The sequence below is a fragment of the Capra hircus genome, chromosome 7, assembly GCF_001704415.2.
Source record: "Capra hircus breed San Clemente chromosome 7, ASM170441v1, whole genome shotgun sequence".
Classification (NCBI taxonomy): Eukaryota; Metazoa; Chordata; class Mammalia; order Artiodactyla; family Bovidae; genus Capra; species Capra hircus.
In genome coordinates, this window is record NC_030814.1 from 102,142,093 (window position 1) to 102,167,569 (window position 25,477).

At 55.1% G+C, this 25,477-nt stretch overlaps 1 protein-coding gene across 10 annotated transcripts in view; it reads right to left on the reverse strand.

Annotated features, from left to right (window-relative positions):
- EPS15L1 (epidermal growth factor receptor pathway substrate 15 like 1) overlaps positions 1-25,477 on the reverse strand; it is a 106,721-nt gene that overhangs the window by 37,457 nt on the left and 43,787 nt on the right. For 9 of the 10 annotated variants that reach the window (XM_018051342.1, XM_018051339.1, XM_018051336.1 and 6 more), the window contains exons 9-17: positions 24,981-25,214; positions 20,743-20,900; positions 18,865-19,021; positions 18,495-18,580; positions 15,700-15,772; positions 7,769-7,930; positions 6,827-7,024; positions 4,683-4,847; positions 3-126 (exon numbers count right to left, since the gene is read on the reverse strand). In XM_018051342.1, the coding sequence (XP_017906831.1) occupies positions 3-126; positions 4,683-4,847; positions 6,827-7,024; positions 7,769-7,930; positions 15,700-15,772; positions 18,495-18,580; positions 18,865-19,021; positions 20,743-20,900; positions 24,981-25,214 (1,357 nt within the window). The remainder of the gene's footprint in view (positions 1-2; positions 127-4,682; positions 4,848-6,826; positions 7,025-7,768; positions 7,931-15,699; positions 15,773-18,494; positions 18,581-18,864; positions 19,022-20,742; positions 20,901-24,980; positions 25,215-25,477) is intronic. The other variant, XM_018051337.1, reaches the window with a different exon arrangement.

Below are 25,477 nucleotides of genomic sequence, written 5' to 3' on the forward strand. Positions count from 1 at the left end.
ACCTTTGAAGGGATCGGCTCCTTTAAATGGGTCGGATTTGAAGGGGTCTTCTGCCTGAAAGGGATCCGGATGCAATTCTTGGGTGTTGTTGCTAAATAACAAGGCTTTATTTTTGAAAGGATCGTCCTGTAATTTTGCGAAGAGACAGGACAGGGATTTCATTATTTCAGATTTAAAGCCAAGCACAGAATTCTATACCTAACTGGTGTATTTTCCCCTCTAAGTGATGTGACCCTGAAGAGAGTAATTTTTATTTAAAAAAAAAAAAAAACCCACAAAAGATGGATTTTAGCTAACAATGTCCATTCATTTGTGATAAATGTACAAGATATTAAAACAGGGTAAGCTGGCTGTGGGTTATACAGGAACTCTCTGAGCTATCTTTGCAACTTTTCCTTAAGTCTTCTAAAATGAAAGTCTATTTAAAAATCACTGAGTGGAAGCAGCCCAGGCATCCAGCGATGAATGAATGAATAAGCAAAGTGTGGTATGTCCACACAATGGAGTATCATTCAGCCTTTAGAAGGAAGGAAATTCTGACACAGGCAACATGGATGAACCCTGAAGACATCAGGCTAAGTGAAAGAAGCCAGTCACCAGAAGACAAATACTGTGTGATTCTACTTCCATAAGTCCCTAGAGCCATCAAATTCAGAGACAGAAAGCAGAACAGTAGGTGGTCAGGAGGATGGGGAGTAGAACTTAATGGGTATGAAGAAGTTCTAGAGCTTGGCTGTACAACATGAAGATACTTAATGCTACTGAACTGTATAATGAAAGATGGCTATGATGGTAAACGTTACGTTATGCGTCTCTTACCATAATCAAAAATATTTTTTAACATATCACTGTGTCAGAAAAAAAGTCCTATTTTTGGAAATGTCAGAAAGAAAATGTAACAAGTCCCTCTAACAACTGAAGCTCGAAGCATCCTCGTTCAAAGATGCACCTCCCTCAAGCACCTCCTCAGAGAGCGTGTGCCTATGTGGGCATTTTTAAAAATGCCTGTTTCCACACCAAGAGGCATGAGGGCTATTTACATCCCGAGAGGAAGTGCGTGCTTATGCAGTTAGAGCTACTAGAGCATACAGAGCACTTTGCATTTTTTCTTTAAAAAGTGCTTATTTGTAGAAGCAAACAGCATATTTAAATCAGCGGGGGGTGGCGGGGGGGACTTGCTTTTGAAGAGCAAGTTTTTATAGTGGAAAAATGTACCTGAAAGGGGTTGGGGACGGACCTCACAATATGTGCAGGAAAACAGTGCACTTGGTTTAGAAATACTGAGATATTCTGGTTCAGAAAGACACACCCTCAGTGAAAACACAAAGGTTTCACTATGACATTAAAAAGCACAACATCCTCCTTGAATCTGGCAAATGTGTCAGCATCCTTGGGGCTGGCAAATTCAGCCATTATTCCAACTGACCGAGACCAGATGATGAGAGAGCCGGGGCTTCCATGAAAATGCAGGGCAGTGACGTCAGAAGTGCCCACGGGAGGGTCCTGACAAGGCTGGGTGACTCCAGGGAGCAGGACATGTCTCAGAGGTACCAGGCCAACAGAAGCCCCAGGCTCCCGAGGAATGGACCAACACCCCTGCCCTCTGACGGATGTGGAACAGTTTTCCTTACCTGAGAAAGATTACCTGGGGCCTCCAACCACAGGGCTCCCCGAGGTGGAGAAGCCAAGCCAGGTCTGGGGCAAGTGAGTGCCGACGTCCCCAAGCGCGGCGCCCGAGTCCACAACACACAGACTCAGTAAGGATGCTGTGGTGCCAACCACCATGAGGTGCCTGTGCCAGCAAGCAGTGGGGGTCTGAAGCAGACCAACAGGCTGGAGGAGTCCTAATCTACGGAAGCCAGGCGGCCAGCAAGGAAAATCAACGCCCTGCAGCCCTGGGGAAAGGAATGCATTTGTTCCAGGAGAGAGCGAGATGGTGAACGACCTGGATAAAGCAGTGAATTAAGTATGACAACCTGGAAAACTAAATAGAATGGAAGCTTCTACTTGGTTTTAATTAGCAGTGACATACCACTGCTAATTGGTACTTTTTTTTTTTTAATGTTTTCAATCGCCACTTGGAAGACTTGACAAGTAACAGTGGACGATGGCAGAGAAGACACTGATTCCTGGGTGCTCCAGCTGCAATCCCCCTAACTGAAAGGCAGATCTGCTCTCTCTCTCAGGAGCAACTGCTTGGCCTGAGGTAGCAGCCACTCCCTCCCCTTCAAAGGATTCACGTGGTTAGGGTAACCGTTTACCACTGAGGGCTTCCATTCCAGGTTCAGAGCAGAACTAGATTTGCCCTGGCACAGAGACTCCGTCAACTCCACCATCTGCTGACCACCTGCTGAGGAGCACAGAGCCATCCGCCCACCTGGGAGATGCAAGTGCGGTGGCCAAGCTTGGCAGAGAGCGAGCACCGTGAACAAGGAGCTCCCTGACCAGTCTTCAGTTCCGCACGTCTCAGGAGACAGACGTGACAACTCCGAAAGGGCATCAGGGCGGCATTCTGCGACATTCCACCCCTTTAGACGGGGGCTGGGCGTGGTGTGCTGGCGCAATCAGCACTCTCAAGAGAAAATAAAAGCTCTGCTTGATAGCCCTTGCCGATTCCCACGGTGCCACTACCCCCATTGCGGCTGACGTCCAGTTACCAAAGGTGAAGCTAAGGTTTACAAAATTCCTATTCAATCATCTGCTCTGAAGAGTCAGTAAACGTGGCTCCAGTAGGCCAGGGGCTGAACGTGACAGACAAGCCCATCCTTTGTGATGAGTTTGTGGTGAAGCTGAATTCTGCTCCTCTCTAGTAGACAGGCTGGCTGAGCACTGACTCCAAGGATAAGAAGCCAGCACCCTTATCAGCAGATGAGACACAAGGAATAAACACAGCTTTCAGAACCCTGCCATCTTGGACAAAGTAAAGTTACGTGGGCCTAACACTAAAGCCAGTGACTTCCATAAAACTGTCCAGACTTAGAACACTCTAGACGCACCTCTTCGGTTACACTGGTTCTCAGGAAACTAAGCCCCTTACTTTCATCCCCTTCGAAGAGAACTAAGAGACCTCCCTCTCCTTGGGAACAGTCTTGAAATGTTCAGGAGTGAACAAAAGCCCTCTTCACAGTATTTATTAAGAAATGGAAACAAACCAAAAAGTGAGTGCTTTAAAGATTGTATTTGTGCAACAAGATATAGTTTTTCTTCCAAACAATGGTTGTGGGTTTCTATGTAACACATGTGATGTCAACGTTTCAAGATGGATTGACCATCATGTAAACATCTGTAATAAGATGAATAAAAATAAAGGCAAAAAAGTCTGGGCGGGGGGGCCGAGGGGGAGGAGAATCCCTATTTTCCAAATGACACTTCCCTGCCAACTTTCTATCCAAGGAAACCCATCTTATCAAAGCCTGCGCGACAGAATTTAAGAGTGAGCTGTCCCATGAACTAAGGCGGAACGGGCAAGCCGAGAGCTGTGAGGGCACCTGGACAGACGGTGCAAGTAGGAGCAAGGCTGTAAAGCTGGACACACGCGCTGAGGCAGACAGACGCTCAAGCAGGAGACTCCGCCTCAGGTGGCGCACGAAAGAGCACCGTTCACAGTCTCTGTTCAGATGGCGAAGCTGCCTAAGTGGGCCCTGGAGCGGACACGGAAATCCGTCTGCCATTTCCAAGTGGAGAGGAATGTGTGAATGGCAGAGGGAGGAGGTGAGGCCAGAGATGGGAGACAGATGAGAACACCAAGAGCGTCTTCTCAGCGCTCTGGAGAGTCAGGCATAAGCTTTCCCGTAAATCCTAGGGACAGAGCACTTGGCCACTGAGAAAAGAGACACGTCGAGAAAGGCCCAGAGTCTCTCATGAAGAGAGACAGAGAGGCTGAACTGTTACGGGGAGGGGAAGGAATCCACAGAGCAAACAAGGCCAGGAGCAGGAGCCTGGAGAGGGAGACGGCAGTGCAGGGCGCGCGGCCAAAGGCTTTGGGGCAGCGCACAAGGCAACTAGAGACCAGCTGTGTCCCCCCGGCTCCCGCAGCAGCAGAGACGCCCTCACCAGCCCGAGTGAGCCGGAAACAGCACACGCCAGGACTCGGGGCCCCAGCAGTGAACTCTGGCCACAACAGGGGACTAAGTAACACTGTCTGGATGCCAGCAGCCCTCCACCAGGACCCCCAGGGTCCTGCGTGCCGACATTTCAAATGTGACCAACATTTCAGGAGACGGGCCAATTCGTGAGTGACACAGCAACACCCCGGGAGGGCTGACTGCCATTCCTTTTGATCTTTATCTCCACCTGTGATTTTTCAAGGTGCTCCTTGTAGAAACATGGACACACACATGCACACTTTTCCATCCTCCCAATGAGGAGAACGTGGGGTTTCACAATGTGTGAGAATTGTCCCATTTTGGGGAAGCCCTCCCAATGGGAGGCACTAGCCCACAGAGATGGAGTTCTTCACAAACTGGTTTCACAAAGGATCCAGGCCCATCCTCGGCTTTGTCCCAGAGGATGCCAGGCTGCAGGGCTGGTGGGGAAGAGGCAGAGCAGCTGCAAAAACGAGCAACACCCTGCACTTGGATAGGCTTAAGGCTGGCGAGGGCTGGATCCAGCAGGAGGGGCCTTCTCTTGAGCCCAACATGGGACCCAACCCCAGGACTGGAAAACACTTATTCAACCTTTACCATGGCTCCAAAACCGCCCCTCTCTGTCAGGGAGACACCCACGCTCAGGTCTGCTAGGTTGCTCAGGCTGACACCAGGGGCCCCGTCGAGCATCTCATCGTACTGCTCCAGACTGCGCTGGGCTTCCTGGTGGCTCTCGTGCAGCTGCGAGAGCTTGCTTCTGGCCTGGACAAATAAGACATGGTTAGCACGGAGGAGGGTTCAGGCGGAATGCATCAGGCAACACATTTCTCTCTCAGGGCATCCCGCCCCAGATGATTCACGCAGATAGCTGAGTTATCTGTCTACAGAGCCAAGTTTACAAGACTTGAGGCTGGTCATAAACCGAGAGAGAGAGAGAGAGACCCCATTCTGGCTGCCCTCACGCAGCCTCTTTGTATCCCCGGTCCCTGAGAGAGGCAAGTGTTCAAATACACATTTGCTGATTCGGAATGAACTGAAACGGGACAAAACCCAGATTCACTGCCTATTCAAAGTGGTGTTCAGCAGTCATTTCGCTTTATGAGATTTTCATTGCCCCGTTTGCTCCTCCTTGCTCCTGGAGAAGGCATGGGAGGCCAGGGAAAGGACGGCAATCTGTGGAGGCAGACGGACCCCGGCTTTATCTTAACTGTCTCCTGCACACTGGTGGCCTCACCGCTGTTTCTTCTTCTCCAAAATGGAACTGATGAGTAAGAGCCCTCTCTCAGTGTCTTGCAGGGTGGCCTTAGTAAGTAGTAGCTATCATGTTTAATATCATCATTATTATCACTAACATACGTTTATGTCTTGGATGCTATTTTATAAAGGCTGGAGGGCTGATGCTGAAGCTCCACTGCTTTGGCTACCTGATGCTAATAAGAACCGACTCACTGGAAGAGACCCTTAGGCTGGGAAAGATCGAAGCCAGGAGGAGAAGGGGGTGACAGAGGATGAAATGGTTGGATGGCATCATCAACTCAACAGACATGAGTTTGAGCAAACTCCGGGAGATGATAAAGGAAAGAAGAACCTGGAGTGCTGCAGTGCATGGGGCCACAAAGAGTCGGACACGACTGAGCAGCTGAGCAACAATAACAAAAAGGCCGAGTGGGAAAAGCCTCTACAGATATTAATTGACAATAAAGCACATTGTTGGGGCTAGTTGCTCAGTCGTGTCCGACTCTGTGACCCCATGGACTGCAGCTCACCAGGCTCCGCTGTTCATGGAATTTTCCAGGCAAGAATACTGGAGTTACGGTAGCCATTGCCTTCTCCAGGGGATCTTCCTAACCCAGTGATCGAACTCAGGTCTCCCATATGGCAGGCAGATTCTTTACCATCTGAGACACCAGGGAAGCCCCAAAAAGCACAATATATGTTACCAAATCCCTGAGGTTTGAGTTTGTAATCAACTTTTGCCTGTAAACTGGCAAAAAGAGCCAAGAAAGGAAGCCACATTCAGTCGAGAAAGGAAGCACGGATGTGCATTCTGATATTGCCAAGGTCAAACATAACCTTCACTGTGTAGGTGGGCCATCTGAGGGCCAGCAAGGAGGCCTTTGGCCGTTCCACACAGGGCAGCGGCTGCAGGCCTTGGGGCCTTCTCCCCAGAGAGAGCCAGGGAGGGGCAGAGCTCCTGAGGGGTGGGGCCTCCTCGCTGCGCCGCCCTTTGAGCTGCACAGGGACAGAAGGCATCCTAGACTCTGTCCTCTTGTTTGTGCAAGGACCCAGGCTGGGGAGACAGGTCCTGAACCTAGGCTCTCTTCAAACCAGTTAACGTCATGTGCTCACCCAGCCCGCACCCACTCCTCCAAAAACGATGCACACTCCAGCAGGGAAGCAGAAGGCTGGTGACGCAAAGCAGACCCCACCAGGCCAAAGTCAACATGACGGGGGAACACATGCTGGGGGTTCTCAGCACTTCACCTTCAGGCTGAACAAAGCCTCCCAAGGAGAGAATCTAACGTGAATGAGGTGGGCAGGAGCCAGGGAGACACCTACTGCAGTGCAGACAGCTGGGACCGCGGCCGCACACACCTCGGTAACTGCCCTGCTTGTGGCACCACCCTGCTTGGCAGGAGACCCCAGAAGCTGCATCCCACCCCAGCCCAGCCCCAGCCCCAGCCCCAGCCCAGCCCCAGCCAGGGGTGGCAGGCCCTGCCCCGCCCGCCCCCTTGAGGCACCTGGCTGATCTCGTCTTGAGTGGATCTCAGGGACTTGATGATGGTTTCCAGCTGAACCTTCCCAGCCTGGATGCTCTGCTCCAGCTGCGTCTCCTCCTGCTGCAGTCGGTTCAGCTCAGACTTGGCCCGGTTCAGGTCGTCTTCCTGGGACTTGAGGTCAGACTCCTGAGACTGGATCTGCGTCTTCAACGAGGAAATCTGAAATGAGATGAAACGCGACGTCGAGGGAGAATTCTGGTTCGTGTTTCTTGAGATGAGCTGACCCAGGGAGGGAGATACAAGCCCGAAAAGTGGACGCCTAGCTTCCTCACAGGGACCCCTCTCCACACGTGGGAGAAGCGTCGGCAACCCGTCTGTCCCTTGAGGCTGAAGTGAAAGTGAAGTTGCTCAGTCGTGTCCGACTCTTTGCGACCCCGTGGACTGTAGCCCACCAGGCTCCTCCGTCCATGGGGTTCTCCAGGCAAGAACACTGGAGTGGGTTGCCATTTCCTTCTCCAGGGGATCTTCCCTGACCCAGGGATCGAATCCAGGGATTGAACTCAGGTCTCCTGCATTGCAGGCAAACGCTTTAACCTCTGAGCCACCAGGGAAGCCCTCCCTTGAGGCTGAACATCCCCTCTTCTCAGAGACCTGCTGAGGTCACAGCCTCCCTGTTTTGTGTCAAGCGGCAAAGACACCTGGGGGAGGTGAGACGGGCATGCTGTGTCCCACGGGCCAGGGTGGGGTGTTCACACATAGGTTCACACTTGTATGTCTGACAAGGCGGGTAAGACGGAGGTCAGGCCACAGATCCTTGGACACTTTCCCAAATGATACGTTCAACAACTCTACTAAACCAGTAGGATGTCTCAGCCTTGATTCAAGGTCATGGTGAGCCCCGGGAAGTTCCTAAAAAGCATCCTCCTCCTACTGGGCCGGGGGCGTGGGGAGACGACGACTCACCATCTGGGTCTCGTCCTGGCACTTCTGCCTGACGTCACTCAGCATGTCTCGGAGCTTGGCCTTCTGCTGGTCCATTTCATCCAGGCGGTCTTGGGCATCCTGTTTTTGAGCCTCCAGCTCTTGCAAACTACTTGTTTCCCGGTCTAAATCATTTTGTAATTCCTAGGGAAGGGTCACATGAATTTACCCGAGACTCATTAAAACGGGGGCACATCCAAGCTAACTGCCACAGCCGAGACCAGAGCCCCCAGGACAGCCTCCAGGGACTTCTCTGGGGGTCCAGTGGCTGGGACGCCACGCTTCCACTACAGGGGGCCAGGGTTCAATCCCTGGCTGGGGAACAGAAGATCCTGCATGCTGTGCGGTACGGCCAAAAAGTAATAAAAATTATTTCAAAAAATAGAAAGATGCCCTACAGAACCACACATACCACAGCAAACAACACATACGTCCCAGCGTGGCGGCCCCAGCTGAATCTCTCACTAAGACCCCCAGAAGTATTTACTGATGTCCTGAGAGAGGCCAGGCACCAGCAGAGGGGTTGGGTTCCTGGCAAGGGGAGCTCTTCAGTGACTGGTGGTCATGAGGCGGGAGGGAGGAGGCGTCATTCAGACATAAATGACCAGGAAGGAATGGACAGCTTGGGTGCTGTCAGTCAGGGTCGCAGGGGCGTGGGGAGACCAGACCGACGCTGCACCGTGGGGGAAGAGCCCATGGGAAACAGACTTCAGTGGACCCAAAGGACGAGCAGGTGGCAGCCAGGAAAAAAGCCAGGAAGGTAAAGAGAAGATGGGGGGCAACAGAGGGCCTGTAAGAGAAGAGGATGCCGTGCTCCACTTGGATCAAAGGAGAGCAGGCTGAGAGCACCAGAGGCCACGTGCCACACCAGAAGCCACTGGCTTCTCCAGCCAGAAGGCCCTGTGGATAGCCGAACACGGGAGCAGGACATGATGGTTCCAACCGCTAACGCTCCTCCAAGCGGGAGGAGCCTGGCTCCAAGACAGCCATTGCAGGTGTCCTCGGACTTGACTGTTAAGACTTCTAGGGGAAGGATCCTGGAGGTGGAAGGGCAAGTGTGAAAACGTGCACTGTCTATGATGGCAAAATCTGAAAGCAATGTACATTTCCAAGCGGAGCTGGCTGGACTTTCAGTACAACGCACCCTGAGGGGCACTTCACCCCGCGGCCGAGTTACAGAGCGAAAAGAGCAAGGCACGCGGCAGAGCACGCACACGCGAGGCACACCAGCACTTGTGCACACATCTCTCCTTAAACACTCACAAGACCTTTGCGCAAGGCCTCGCGGGGGCTGACGGACTGCACCTCCGGGGGAAAGGGGGTGGGGGTGGGGGGGTAGGAGGCGTCGTTGTCTTATTTTCAACCAGGTGAATGTCACATCTACCTGCAAGGTAGAAAACTAAAGGAGACGGAACGGGAAGGGAGAGTGCGGCCTGAAGCTGGCGCGAGGAAGCAGTGGTGGCGGGGAGGGGACTCAAGCTGGGGCCGAGGGCAAGGCGACGGCAGCCTGAGCACAGGGGAGGCTGCAGGACTCGAGGGGAGCGGTGGGCTCGAGGGGAGGCTGCAGGACTCAAGGGGAGCGGTGGGCTCAAGGTGACCGCTGGGGCGTCGGAGAGACAGGAGTGGTGAGACCGATCCCCCGGACTGGCTGGGGCTGCCAGAGGCCGACGTCATTTCAGAACACAACCCAGAGGAGGTGCAGGGTCTCCCTTTCCCTGATTTTTTAATATCTACAGAATGCGTATCCATGTGTTTGGCTGTGTCGGGTCTTAGGTGTGTCATGCGGGATCTTCTGAGGCTGTGCGCGGACTCCTAGCTGTGGCACCTGGCCTCAGTGGCCCCACGGCCTGAGGGATCTCAGTTCCCCGACCAGGGATCGAACCTGCACCGCCTGCACTGGAAGTCAGACTCTTTGCCACTGGCCCACCAGGGAAGTCCCTCCCTCTCCCTGCTTTGAGGACAGAAAGTCATGGCTCGCTCCTCTTTGTCCACCAAAGCACATCTCTGAGTTATTTGTCGGACTGGGTTTTCTGCTCCCCAGTCTCCTTGTCCCTGACCTCTAATTTGAAGAACAGACCTTGAGAGTGACAAGTCTAGAAGGGATAAAATCAAATGTTTTTGAGAGAAGGCTAGTGGCAGAGCAGAAACGTGGGTCTGCCACATCCGAGGGAAGGACAAGCGACGGTGGAGGCGGGGAGACAGAGGACGGAGGGTCAGACCCAGCAGCTTTGTCACGTGGGGAGTCAAGAAACCTGGGCCTCTTTCTGTAACACAGAAGCCGTCATGGAGGAGCCCAGAGGAAGACGGACTGCCAGCTGCTGGTTAGGAAGGATGCTGGGGTCAGAGTGGAGGAGGTATCTGAGCAAAGACAAGACAGAAAAAAAAAAAACCCAGACAACCTACAGACCCAGTTCAATTCCAACTGGAATGCCAGTCGTCTCCTGACAGGCAGACTCCAAGAGTCAAAAGGAAATGCAAGGGATCCAGAACAGACAAAACAGCCTGGAAAAACCCGAAGTTGAGGATGCACGTTTTCTGATTTCAAAACTTACTACAGAGCAACGGTAGTCAAGACAGTGCGATTCTGGCATAGAGAGACAGCAATCAGTGGGACAGAACTGAGAGGTCAAAAATGAACCCACATGTCTATGACCAATTGATTTTTGAAAAGGGTGCCAAAACAATTGAGTGAGGGGAAAAAAGGAATCTTTTCTCTTCAAGAAAAGGATCTAACTGGCCCTCCTTGTGCAAAACAATGAAGTCTGACCCCTACCTCACACGATTCGTAAATATTGACTCAAAATGGATCAAAGGCCTAAATTTAACAGCTAAAACTACAAAACTCTTAAAAGAGAATGTGGGGTAAATCTTCGTGACCTTGGATTTGAGAACGGGTTCCTGGATATGACACCAAAAGTAAGAGTAGCGACTTCCCTGGGGGTCCTGTGGTTAAGACTCCTCACTTCCAATATAGAAGGTACAGGTTCATCCCTGGTTGGGGAACTGAGATCCTACAGGTCGAATGGCACAGCCAAAAAAAAAAAAAATTTTTTTTTAAGAGCAAAAAATGGAATAAATAAGCCAGACTTCATCAAAATTTAAAACTTTCGTGCTTCAAAGGACCAACGTCAAGAAAGCAAAAAGACAACCCAAGAATGGGGACGTGATATTTGCAAATCATATATCTGATAAGAGAATTTATCTGGAAAACATAAAGAACTCTTACAACTCAGCTATAAAAAGGCAGATAACCACCCAATAAAACATGGGCAAAGGGTATGAGTTGGCTTTCTCTAAGAAGATATACAAATGGCAAATGAGCACACGGTAAGATGCTCACCATCATCAGGGGAAGCGTTGTGGGCAATGGGATGCCACTCCAGACCCACTGCCGCTGCTGCTGCTGAGTCGCTTCAGTCGTGTCCGACTCTGTGCCACCCCACAGACGGCAGCCCACCAGGCTTCCCCGTCCCTGGGATTCTCTAGGCAAGAACACTGGAGTGGGTTGCCATCTCCTTCTCCAATGCATGAAAGTGAAAAGAGAAAAGTGAAGTCGCTCAGTCGTGTCTGACTCTCAGCGACCCCGTGGACTGCAGCCCACCAGGCTCCTCCATCCATGGGGTTTTCCAGGCAAGAGCACTGGAGTGGGGTGCCATTTCCTTCTCCAATGCATGGAGGTGAAAAGAGAAAAGTGAAGTCGCTCAGTCGTGTCTGACTCTTAGCGACCCTGTGGACTGCAGCCCACCAGGCTCCCCCGTCCCTGGGATTCTCCAGGCAAGAGCGCTGGAGTGGGTGCCATCGCCTTCTCCACCAGACGGATGCCAGTTTTGCCTCACCCTCGCCAACACTTGATGTTAACAATGCCTTTTTTTAACAGCCTTCCAGACCCACTAGGAAGGCTATTAAAAAAAAACAGGCCTAACATTGAGTCTTGGCGAGGGTGTGGCAAAACTGGCATCCGTCTGCATTACTACTGGTGAGAATGAGAAACGGTGCAGCCACTCTGGAAAACAGTCTGGAATTTCCTCAAAGGGTTACACACAGAGTTACCAAGTGACCAGCAATTTCACTCTTAGATACACATACCCAAGAGACATGAAATCACAGGCCCACACAAAACCCTGCACGTTAATGTCCACAGTGGCACCATTAGCAGCAGCTAAAGAGCAGAGAGCCCAGACAGCGACGAGCTGGCGGGCAGATGGATGGCGTGTGCTGCAGCCACACAGCGGGGCGCATATTCAGCTGCTCGAGGAAAAGTGAGGGGCTTCCCCGGTGGCTCAGTGGCAAAGAACCTGCCTGTAAATGCAGGGGACATGGGTTCAGTCTTTGGTCCAGGAAGGTCCCACATGCAGCAGGGAAACGAAGCCCGTGCACGCAACTAATGAGCCCGCGCCCTGGAGCCTGGGAGCCGCAGCCGCTGAAGCCCGTGTGCCTGGAGCCTGGGAGCCGCAGCCGCTGAGCCCGCGCCCTGGAGCCTGTGAGCCGCAGCCGCTGAAGCCCATGTGCCTGGAGCCTGGGAGCCGCAGCTGCTGAGCCCGCGTGCCTAGAGCCCGCGCTCCGCAGCCGGAGAAGCCGCCGCAAGGAGAGGCCCGTGCGCCCCAACTAGAGGGCGGCTCCCGCTCACCGCAACTGAAGAAGGCCCACACGCAGCGACGGAGACCCAGCATAGGCAAAAACAAATAAATGAAACACAGAATAAAAACCCAATAAAAGATAAGTAAATAAATCTTTAAAAGGAAGAAGAAACGAAGCACTGATACAGGCAACAACAGGAACGACCCTGGCAACCACACTGAGCGAAGAGAGGCCAGACATACAAGGCCCACGGCACATGAGTGGTGCTACTGGTGAATAGGAAACGTCCAGAAGAGGCAGAGCCAGAGGCGGGAGGTACGCTGGCAGATGCCAAGGCCTGGGAAGGCCTGGGGACTGCTGATGGGTATGGAGCTGCTTCTTGGAGGGATGAGACTGTTCTGTAATTGACTGTGGGGACGCCTGTGCAACTTCATGCACATTCTAAAAACCACTGAATTATACACTTTAAATGGATTAATTATAAGGTATGTGAGTTACATCTCAATAAAGCTGTTGTTAGAAACACAAAACAGAACAGTAAACCAGGCAAAGATGCCGCAGGATCTCACTAGGACAACAGGCATGGAACTGGAGAGACCCCTCAGATGGGAGGGGAAGGGGAGGCCTTTGGGGGCCGAAGCTGAAGCTCCCATTGCTTAAAACCAAACATAAACTGGCCCGAGGACCAAGGCCTCCTAGTCAATGCTGGGCCCTACCCTGGAGCCCATGCTGGCAGGCGTGACATACAATCTCCTGGCCAAACCCATCTGGGAAAAGGCGACAGGAACCGGAGCCAAACCTGGGTCTCACAAAAGAGCTTTAATACATACAGTGTTCTGAGGGGACCCTGGTGGTCCAGTGGTTAAGACTCTGCCTTCCAACGCAGGGGCACAGGTTCAATCCCTGGCCGGGGAAGTACATCCCCCATGCTTCACACGGCATGGCCTGAATAAATAAAGTGTTTTGTCACTGTCTAGGGAGCTGCCATCTCGTTAGAGTAGAGCCCCATCCTGGTCTGAGCACAAGTGAGGCTCCCACGCAGCAGGAGCTGGCCTGGCGGGCGCTGGCCCCGCTCCAGCTCCAAGGGGTCATGGGGGTGCACAGGGCCACCAAACACCACATCTCAAAGGCTGCAGGAGTATGCTGTCAGAGCCCAGCAGCGAGGTTCTGGGGGCCCTCATGCAGCCTGCTGTGCAGACCAAAGCACCTCCAGACACCAGACCGACCCACGGCTTTCTCAGAATCGCCGAGGAGCAGGCGTCAGAGACCTGGGGACTGGTTTCCCAGGAGTTCAAGGACATCACAGCACCCAGATCCCCAGGGACAGAAGCCTGTACAGAGTGACAAAGACAAGAGAAGGAGGACCGGCCAGGCATTCCTGTGGCTGGCTGGGCCAGGGCCAAGGGGAGATGGGGGATGAGACCAGCGTCCCTGCACCAAACAAGGTGGAGGGTGAGTGATACGGGAGGGCAGTTCCGGGACACGGGTAGAAATCAGAGGGCTGAGGTGAGAGCAATACACCAGAACGAGCAAACACCCAGAAAAACAGTCCCTTCACCCGTGGCCTCATACATGATGCAGCTTACTTGAGGAAAAAAGCAAAACAAAAAATATGACGACAGAGGCAGGCTGTTCCCTGCCTTTCGATCCAAAACATGCCAGGGGACCATCTAAGGCCCAACCCCCGATGCCAACGTGTACAGAGTGAGAAGCCAGGAAAGAAGTGTCTGGACACTGCAGCGTGTGAATCAGTGAGAACCCACCCTACCCCACCTGCAGACGGAAGCCGTGACAGAGGACACCTCCTGCCTGGTGAGCAGGCATTGTGCGCCGTCTGTCCGCTGGGTGTCTCACGACATCCCCCAGCCCTCGTGGGACAGGGGAGGGGGAGGGCGATAGAGTGCTGCCAGACCCCTGAGCCTCACTGAGTCGGGTGCTGCCGCCCCTGGCCCGGCTCAGGCCGCTGCCCTAGGAGGCGGCCCAGAAAGAGCCACCCACTGCAGGGTGGTAGGAGAGCGCCCGCACATCACGGCCAGATGCTGCTCCTCACTGCCGGCCGGAAGGCGGGAAGACTGAGGCCAGGAGGCTGAGCCAAGCACCTGCAGTCCCCCAGGAGAGCCACGGTGGGGCCACAGTGCTGACTGCTCCGCCTCATTCCTCTCCCCCAGCTCTGAGCGCAGAGCACTCAAAGGCCCTCCATGGAGACCAACAGGCCCAGCTGTACGCATTCTCAGGGTGAGGGGGCGCACAGACAACTCACGTCTCCCCCTGGTGGCAGAGCCATTCTCTATTCATTCAGACCTGAGACATCTTGGGAACCAAGGTGTCTTCGAGTGTGCAGCTCCCAGGCACTGACCACTGTTTCCAGCATAGCCTCACTCTGCCCAGACGGGTGAGCGCCTGCCAGATCCCGGGCTCCAGCCCATTGCCTGGAGGAGCAGAACACTCATTACCAACGTTGCATAAGGTCTAGAGATGTTACATAACTAGCCCAAAAGCATACAGCTGCTAAGAAGAGCCAGATTTGAGCCCTGGCACTCAGACCCCAAACAGCCAACTCAGTGGAAATGACCCTGATGCTTGGAAAGACTGAAGGCAAAAGGAGAAGGTGGCAGAGGATGAGATGATTGGATGGCATCACTGATTCAACGGACATAAACTTGGGCAGACTGCAGAAGACGGTGAGGGACAGGGAGGCTGGGCGTGCTGCAGTCCATGGGGTTGCAAAGAGTCGGACACAACTGAACGACTGAAAAACAACTCAGACCCCCAGTGTCTGCCGTCACCACCTTCCACAAGGAGACTCTTCAAGCAGGGCCATCCTGAGAACAGGTTAGAGAGCATTGCCTGATCCTCAGAACTTCAGGCTAAGTGGGAGAAAGCAGACATCAAGGATGGGAAGTAGTATGATTCCCTTTCTGCGAAATGTCCACAACAGGCAAATCCATAGAGACAGAAAAGAGCTTATCAAGGGCTAGAGGAGGAGACGGGGAGTCACTGCTAACGGTGATGGGATCTCCTTTCGGGGGTATGGGAATGTTCTGGAGCTAGACAGAGGTGATGGTTAAGCAATATAAAGAATATGCTAAAAATGACTGAATTATATACTTCAGAAGAACGGATGCTACATTACATGAATATCTCATTTTTCTTAAAAAAAATCCACTATCTACAGTTATAAGAAACTCAAAATAAATCACCTGTAAATCCCCAAAAGCTTGAGTTTCCAATGAGTGCCACGCTGCCCCCTCTGCCCTGCCCCACTACCCCTGCTGGGAGTCCCTGAACCACATCTGACACAAGGTCCATCCTACCAAAGCCAGCCGCGTGCTTACCTGTACTTCATTGGTTTTCTGTCTGATTGCCTCTTCCTTTTCTCGAATGTCTTGTTCCAGTGAGTATTTCTCTCTGTGTGTTTGAACAGTCCGTGAAAGCACAGAAAGAGGGCATGAGGAACGAGCTGACCGTCTCCCCCACACTTCTCCCCAACAACCATCTGCCTTTAGTCACCCTCTCCCCTCCAAGTGTGGGTGGAACCTGCAGATGCCACAAGGCTTGGCCCCCAACATGATCACGTGAGCCTTTGAAAGTAGAGGGTGTTAGAGTGACGCCCAGGGTGAGAAGGGCTGGACGTGCTTCTGCTGACTTTAAAGATGGAGGGGTCACAGGAGAGGGGCACAGGGCTGCCCCTCAGAGCAGAATGAGCCCCACCGACATACAGCAGGAAAGGAGGCCCCAGACTTCCAGCTCTGAGGAACTTGGACAGCACCCTGAACTCGGCCCTGTGAAGCCCTGAGCAGGGGCCCAGCTGAGCCCTCCTGGATTCCCGAGCTGCAGAGCTGCGCACGAATGAATCTGTGCTGTTTTAAGCCACTCCATAAACAGCAAGAGAAAATGAACACGCTCTCTAAGTCCTTGGTGCGCCTGCCCATGAATGGTGAGCTCCTGCTCCTCGGGAGACCAGGCGCCGAGGACACGTGGAAAGGGGCCCGGCTTTCAGGAGCTCACCGGGGACAGGTGAACACACGAACGCACACAACCTAAGCACCGTGGAGGGAAATCCAACAGGATAAGGAAAGGGGGTGGAGTGTCCCACAACGGACGACCAGGAAGGACTGAGGACACAGCCTGCAAGGGGAAAGCGCGACGGCAAAACATTGCTGTCAAGGGGCACAGGGAGGCAGAGCTCAGCGGGGGGGCCACGGTCGAGCCCAGAGTGACGCAAAGTGGGCCAGGGACTCCAGAGGGCTGGTCCTAAGGAGTGGGTGAGGGTCTCTGAGCCCGGCTACCGCTCACAGGAGGCTGTGGTGGGCCACTGCGCACACCGGGTGCCTGCTGGGGCCTTGTCTGCCACCTCAGCTGCAGACGGCTCCCCACCCCCGGCAGCAACCAGCCTGGCTCTTCTCCTGAGAGACAAAGGCTTGTGTGCCCCTCCAAAGTTCATACAGTGAAACCCTTACCCCCTGTGATGGTGTTAGGAGGTGGGCCCGTTGGGAGGTGATTGGGTCATGAGGACAGGGCTCCCAGGAAGGGGATTAGCGCCCTTACAAGAGAGCCCAGAGACCTTCCGCGCCCCTCCAGCATGTGACAACACCCCAAGAAGACGCTGTCTGTGGGTCAGGAGACACACCATACTGGACACCGGATCTGTCTACACCTCCACCTGGACCCCCAGTCTCCATGATGAGGAGACTATGCGTCTGCTGCTTAAGCCCCTTCCGGCTGGGGCGGCTTTTACAGCAGCCTGAAAGGACCAAGTGCCTGAAGGGGCTGCCTCCGGGTCGGAAACCTCACGCGGCCAGCACACCCTGCCTCCCCTGCCAGGAACCCAGCACCCGCTCAACAACAAGGCCTCCTCTGGGTCAGACACCCAACAACCGTGAGAGCTTGCATGCTCGTTCCCATAAGTCTAAGGACCACCTAACAATACAACGTCCCCTTCAGATCCATTAGACTGGGTCCCATCTCCGGGGAGAGGGACCGTTTCACCACACCCCCAGGCAACAGGCCTGAAGGTCACTCTCGAGGTCACGCAGGCCAGCTTCCTGCAAACACCTGCTCTACACACGCTCGCCTCCCACCTTCACCGGGAAATGCTCCAGGCTGCCCGAGGCTGCGCAGCTGTGCAGAGGCAGTCCCCGCCTGACTCAGACACCCGGACTCCAACCCTCGCGTTAGCGGGCCCCCTCCCTCCTCTACCTGCGCGCCTGATTAACAGCCTCACCCTGGCGCTAAGAAACTAGCCCTCCATCCTCACAGACCCTCCCGGCCTTGCCAGGCCGCCTGCACTGATCTCTGGTTTGGAACTATGGCCCCGGGGAGCCGGGGGCAGAGCAGGAGCCATGTTCTGGGCTGAGCACAAAGGAGAGAATCTGGCTCCAGGAGGCAGCCGAGGCTGAGCTGAGCAGCCAGCCGGGTATCCACCCGACTGGTCTTTCACGGGGTCTCAGCTGCCTTTGCCTCTCAGAGCTCTGCACCACTCAGGGTGCAAGCCACGCCCGAGGGGCACCCAGCTGTGAGCAGGGCCACACTTGCTCTGGCAAGGTGACACGGTTTCCACTTTCGGCCCAGAAACACTCGCTTTCTGGTGGATGGCAGGTGCCCTTGGTCCTTAGCTGGCTACGCCCCATGCCCCCACCCCCAGAATTAGCTGGTAAGAGGATGCTGCTGTACAGAGGGCCACAGGGCACGCTGCAAGGAGAGGTCTTCCTTCAGCCAGACGCCGAGAGGACAGACACAGCCACCAAAGCCCTTGTGTGCGGGTGGCGCTGGGAGTGAAGGTGGAAGCCTGGACATGAGGCCTCTCACAGCGTCCAGTGGCTCCTCCTAAGTCACAGTCTCTCCTCCTGAGACTAGCTGCTTTACATGTCTGGATGTTACGCCTTCCTGCGGAGGGGATGGGGTGCCCTCCGTGCTGGAGACCCCACACCCCACGCTGGCTCCCACTGAGGAGCTCAGGACTTGAACTCATTAAGTCATTTCAGGAACCTGGGAGAATCTGTGTTCCTTTGCTCCTGCTGAACAAACTCATGATGGCCAAGTGGAGAGGTCGTCCACAAGCCTCTGCTGCTTCCAGCAGCAACCCGGGAAAGCAGGCTGCAGTCGGAGGGGAGGGGGCGTTTTAGCCTACCTCTGTAACTGGGTGATCTCCTGACTGATGTCGTCCAGCTCCTTCACACCGGTAAACTCCCCCGAGCCAAGAGTGCTTGAACTGTCCTGGAACCAAATTCAGGCACAGATGACAATCCAGCAAGTCGGCCTCGTAAGACAGCAGGGGCGGCAGGTCTTGGAATGAGGTGTGAAATCATTCGTCTCCAGCCCCCAGCCTGGAAACCATCTGGGCGGTCCAGACACACCCCGCGGGGCCCCTGGCGAAGGCTGGCGAGACCGCCAGCACCCGCCTGCTCGGTGGCCTGCCAGCGCCACCTGGTGGCGGGCTGAGGGGAGCGCCGCGAACACTAGGGGAGCGACTGGGAGTGAACGGACCTGCAGCTACTCACCGGGATGGGAGTGCCTCTCTCTGAGGGCGGCACCATGTCCGGCGAGAGGACTTGAGGGGGGTCGATGCCTTTACTGACCTTCTGCTGAATGAAATACATAGCTAACGCGAACTGGTCTTTGCTTAACTTCCCCGTTTGCCTCGTGTCGGCCAGGGCCCTGGGAGAAACATGGCAATGCTGATTACACATCCCAAGCACCAGCATCGGTTCTGAGTACAAGGAGCCCACACTTCTGAAACATGGACCGTGACGGTAACTGAAAAGAACAGACCACAGCCGCGCTTCCTTTCCTACTGAAGAGCAGTCCCCCACCACAGCAGCCCCCAACCCAAGCGTCAAGGCAGAAGGGAGCTCCTCTCCCGGCTGGGGAACTGCCTCGGGCCCAAACAGGAGCCAACAGGGCTGGGCGAGATCCCACCAAGTGTCTCTATTAAAGGCTGGTTTTAAGGCATCTTTGTTCTTGCTCCCATTCAAGGGCAGGACAGGAGAGCTTGAAGTGCAACTACTTCCCCCGGCTCTCCTGGCGAGAGCCCGTCCCGCAGCGCGCCCAGCCCACAGCGGCTCTCAATCTGCGGTCTCGTCTCTCCGGCCCGCCCCGCTTCCCCGGCACTGAAGGCACAGGGGCTCCGGCCCACACGTTGGGGCCGCTCTGTGTGTACTAGGGCGGCATCGCTCTGCTTGTTCTGACAGGCTCCCTGGGTACTTGCAGAGGACAGGCCCACATCCTCATGCGGTCCCTGCATCCTTCCTGGCATGTTACCTCCGCTTTGATCGCATCCCCCTCCCATGCCCCCAGCCACCTGCAGACAACCCCAGACTGTCTTTCAGCATGCCGGTGGTCAGTCTAGAGCTCGCTCTTCCTGTCCTTGGACTTCACTCTCTGTATGCCATCCCCTCCACGGGCCTTCCTTTAACCCGAGTATATCTGTGATTTTGTTGCGTCATTTATGGGTCAGCCCTTACAGGTCGAGATCCATGTTATAAATTACCTTCCTTTACATGACGATCGGGCCATAATTTGAATCCCGTTCACAGGCACTTCAGCATCCGAGGGTGCAGGCCACCCGAGTCATCACCAGGAACTGGGCCTCCCCCAGTGACGGACCGGGAGGCATGTGCTCCCTGAGGAGGGACAGCCTGTTTTCTCGGCTGGGGCCTCGCCTCACAATACAGCCATCTCTCAATTATTGTGAAGGACAGTTATTTCCCCAGTCATTCCCAGTGAATGTCACAGCTCTGCTGGGAGGGCCTCATCCCTCCAGCTGCATGGAAATTCTCTTACAGCTCCCAGGTTAAGCCCTCTAAGGGAGGACTCACCCCTCTGAGAAGAAAGCTAGGAAGTGACTGACACTGCTGGCCATCCCAGGGCTGTGAAAGACTGTCCTGCCGGCCCAGGAGGAAACAGGCAGTGGAGATGGCTCCGTGACCAACCGGTCCTGAGGTGCAGACTGGAGCCTCCCTCTCCCCACCCCCGTATCACTGGCCTTCATGGGGCAGGGCCTCTCAGGGATGTGGCCACAGCCCCGAGGCCCAGGGTGGCCCTGCTGGAGCCTTCGGCATCCTCACTGCGCACTGCACCCACAAGGGGTCGGGATCGAGCGCCTGCAGCCCCAGTGGCTGTGCTGAAAGCTGCAGGACCACTAGCAAGAACTGGCCCCGGCCATTCAGATCGCCCCTGAGCTCCCCAGAGTGACAAAACAGGAAGCCTTCCTGCTGGCGGAGACTGCATGGACACGCATGGAATACAGGGAACAGGCCCGCACACTCAGCCCTGACAGCCGCCCGCTCCGGCCTTGCCTACACGCAGCCCAAATCTCACCGGGAGGGTCAGTGAGGCCCCCAGTGCTGAGGAGCAGAGGTCCGTCTGTCCGCCCTTACCATATGTGTGCCAGAAGGTTCTGGGTGAGGCCCGAGTGCATGAAGATCTCCTTCACCTCCTGGCCGCTCACATAGCCATCCAAGTCCAGGTCAGTCTTCAGGAAGATCTCGTCAAATCGCATCTTGTCCGCCACCGGCACCACCCAGCTTACTGTTGGCTGAAGGGGGTTTTCAGAAGTTAGTCCTCAAGCTTCAGGGCTTCCCTAAGTGGCTTGGTGGCAAAGAATCCGCCTGCCAATGCAGGAGACGTGGGCTCAATCCCTGGTTCGGGAAGACCCCAGGTGACACGGAGCAGCTAAGCCTGAGCGCCACAGCTACTGAGCCTGTGCTCCAGGAATCGCAACTACTGAAGCCCGCGCGCCTAGAGCCTGCGCTCCGCGACCAGAGAGAAGTCTGCGTACTACAACCCTGCTCTCCACAACGAGAGCAAAGCAACGAAGACCAGCACAGCCAAAAATAAGGAAATAAGCTTCTATTTTTAAAAAGTCCTCAGGCTTTTTATCACCTACAGATATTACACTATTAAAGTCTTCTCACGCTCATCTCAGCAGAAGACCCTCCGTGAGGCGGACGGGCAGACAGGATCTCTGGTCTGTAGACGGGAAAACTGAGGCTCAGAAAGGTGAATGCTGACTCGGTCAGTCTCACCCAGTGGCCCGTCTGTGCCTCTTGCAACCCCATCACAGCGCCCTCAACCTTTGTCCCAAGAGAAAGGTGAAGGTCTAGCAGATCTATCTGCCAACAGCCCGCCCACCCCGCTGCCTGGGACACAGGGAAAGCCGGTAACCCCTGCCAGGGGGAGGCTTCAAGCGCACCAGAGAGGACCCTCCTAACGACTCGTTCTGGAAGGCCTGTCTCCCGAGAACCGGCCTGGGGGCCGGGCCAGGCTCCCCGGCCCCCCATCTTCCACCTGTGGGTGCTCTCTGCTGCCACAGGGCCAGCCTCACAGCCCGCAGCTGCAGACCCCACACTCCATCCTCCTTTGAGCCTGAGCCCACTCCCTGAGACACAGCAGACCCCCCTGGGAGGCGTCAGCACACACAAGGCACTGCCACGCAGTGAGTGGGGCTGACGTGCAAACTGCACCCATGGGACCGGTGGGCACGCAGAGTCCGCAGTGTTGGTGCGGGAGCCCAGGCCTCAGAGGAGCACGACCATCACCCAGGGGGAACCCAGCACCCCGAAGGGCCCTGCTGCGGCGGACGCAGCTGAGAGCCCAGCAAGGTGTTCTGACTTCGGCGGTCGGTCACCCAGCGCACGTGTGATCTCTCCTCACACCACCTGCTCAAGTCCTACACAAGAAGGGGAGATGCCAGGGTCCACCAGGGCCAGGGCAGGGCTTCCCTGGTGCCTCAATTGAAGAGTTCACCTACCAATGCAGGAGGCATGGGGTCGGGGCCCCGTAACTGGCCCTCTGGGGCCCAGGTAGGGCTTTGCTCACCTAGGGATGAGGAAAGTAGCAGGGATCGGGGAGGGGGGAGGCATGGAGTTTGTGGGTCCACAGAGAGGCCTGCTCTCATATCTGTGATTCCACAAGCTGCCCCTATTCCTGGGGAAGGAGACACACACACCCCCACCTCTGACCCCCAACCATGGCCAGCAGTACTCCGTGTAGCCGGTGGGGTTAGCAGCAGGCTCCTGGGATCTGGGGCGAGCCACCAGACCACCAGGGGGCGGGCTGCCCCCATCAGCAACCTCAGCCTCGCTTGCTCCCTTGTCAGTGAAACACATCACACATGGCCTAACCCATGGTACTTAAGGACTCTTGGCAAGAATTCTGCAGACTCAAGGTCTTGGGTTTGAGACTTCCCTGGTTGTACAGTGACTAGGAATCCACCCGCCAATGCAGGGGCCGCAGGTTCGATCCCTGATCCGGGAAGATCCCACACGCTGTGGAGCAACTGGAGCTGGTGCACCTAGAGCCCACAGTCCCCAACAAGAGAAGCCTCCACACGAAAAGGCCTGAGCACCGCAATGAAGAGCAGCGACCCGCTTACTGCAACTACAGGAGGCCCGCGTGCACCAACACTGAGCCCAACCAGAAATAACTATAGACAGTTTTTAAAAAGGTGTCGGGTCTTGGAAAATAGCAGCTCATGCAAGTCTAAGCCACTGGGCCCAGCCCCACCTCTCTGAGTCCAGTTCACCATCTCCTGGCTCACCCTGTCCCAGCCTTCTTCCTGTTTCAAGGACACAGGGAACATCCCCACTTCAAAGCCTGGCCAGGCGCTCGTCCTCGGGTAGCCTCTTATCGTTCAGGTGTCAGCTCAGATGTCACCGCAGCGGGGCCTTCCCACGGGCACCACCTGCAGGAGGGCAACCCTTCCTCACCCGGACACTTCCAGGCCAGGCCAAGCTCTGCTTTCTCAGGACTGCTGGAGCTTCCTCAGTTTACCGATGTAAACTAAGCTTATCATCTTAAGCTTAGTTTATCGTCTGTCTCCCCAGAGGGCAGCCCCAGAAAGTACTGGGCACAGCTGGTAGGCTGGGAAAGGTGCCTGGGCGGGGCCAGCTGTGACTGCCCTTCACCGAGAGCCACACACAACTCACCAGCCTGAGCCCATGCCTCCCTCTCCAACGGGCTCCTAGGACTAAGCCTCCTCCTCCTTATCTGATATCTTTTTTTTTTCCCAACTCCAAGCTATGTAAGCTCCTTGAGCCTCACAAGTCGAAAACCGAGCTTTAAAGGTGTGTCACGGTCACCGGAACTCCCCTGGTGGTCCACTGGCCAGGAATCCCCCCGCCAGTGCAGGGAACATGGATTCCATCCCTGGTCCAGGACGACCCCACATGCCTGGAGCAACTAAGCCCGTGCACCGCAACTGCTGAAGCCCACATGCCCTAGCGCCTGTGCTCCACAGGAGGGGTCAGCACAGCGAGAAACCCGCTCACCTCAACAGAGCAGGGCCACCTGCCGCAACCAGAGTAAGCTCATGTGCGGCAATGACGGCCCAGTGCAGCCAAAACTAAAGAATATTGGGCTTTCTCTCAAATGTCACTATCAAGAGACCTCACTGTCTTCTTATGCATTTCTCATTTCCACTTTCATCATTCTGCAAACACGCACGTGGTGCTGGCTGGCCTTGTCACAGCTCATCGCCTCTGAAACCACAAGTGAGGCAGAGATGTATCTCCTGTTCTTGCATGATTGAGACAACGTCAATGGTGCCTTTTCATAAAGAGCCCCTCATGATGCTGCCAGAGGGAGAAGCATCTCTTTTGACAAATAAGGAGCTGTCCTGTGGCGAGGTGGAGCCCCCTCCTGTTTTCCTAACATGAGACGGATGCCTCCCTCCATCATCTGATTACGCACCATGTGTTTACTGAGCATCAGAGCACCAGAGATTCTCCTCGATGCTGACATTATAATCAGGAACTGACTCTGCTCTCACAAAGCTAACAGCAGAGGGCTGGGGGTGAGTGGGGGACCTGAACAGACGATACATAATTAACTGCAGAACAGGCCAGGTGTGCAAGAGAGAAGAATGCAGGTAGAGGGTCAGCAGCGGTCACACCAGGCTTCCAGACAAGTCACCTGCGAGCAGAGGCCTTGCGATGCCGGGTGCCTCAGGGTGCAATCTGGGGGCGCACCCTCCCAGCCAAGGGTCTGCCCGAGGTAGCAGGGGCGGGGGGGTGAGCAGAGCGCCCCGAGGAGGGAGCACGCTCAGTATGTCTGGGGAAAGGTGGTGTTTATGTATAAGGGAAGGAGAAAGTTAATTCTGAAGCCCTGTTGCTATGGTCTGAATGTCTGCGACCCCCTCAGTTCATACACCACAAGTCCTCAGCCCCAGTGTGATGGTGTTACAAGTGGCGGGGGGCCCTCCGGGAGGTGACTGGCTCATGAGAACAGGGCCCTCACGAACAGGATTAGCGTGCCCTTGTAACAGGGGCCTCAGAGAGCTGCCGCATCCCTTCAGCTGTGCAAGGGCACAGCGAGAGGACAGCCATCTGTGGACCTGGAAGCGGCCCCACCAGCTCCGAGTCTGGGGGTGCCAAGATCTCGCACTTTTGTTTCCAGAAGTGAGAGACAAATCTGCTGTTTGGAAGCCACCCAGTCTATGGCACTGTCACAGCAGCCAGATGGCCTAAGACATGTGCTATAAAGATGTGACTTAATCCCAGACTTTACCCTTCTTGGGTCACAAATGACTCACTCCGGAGCAAACTCCTACTGGGACTCTACACAGCAGTGCCAACAGCCGCTGCGAGGCGTGGCCAGCACGCAGAGGGCACTGTACCTGTGCCTGCTTGATGCTGTGCTTGGGAGACAAGCTTCCGGTGCTGTTGAGGCTGCTGACGCTGCCGTGGGAAGGCGTGGAGCGCAGGCTGTCTTTCGGTGGGGGGCTGGCGGGCAGGACAGGCACGGCCCCCGGGAACATTGTTTTCTTCCTCTTGGAGGGCGGGATGAGGGACGGGGGCAGGACGGAGGGCACGGGCTCCTTCTCGAGGGCTCGGTACACCAAGTGCATGGCCTGCGAGGACAAAAGAAGGCATCTGGGGGGCGAGGCCCAGCGCCAGGGCAGGCGGAGGGCAGCTCTTCACTGGCTCAGGCATGCCACGAAGACGGCTCTTTCTGAGGCTGCTTCAAACGGAACGAGTGAAAATAAACCTTTTCTGATGAGCTATGCCACCAATGCGTGATTTTCCAAGACGTTCATTCAATCACACAACACTGAAATGAGTACAAAAAGAGGGACTTTCCTGGTGGTCCGGTGGTTAAAAACGCCATGATCCC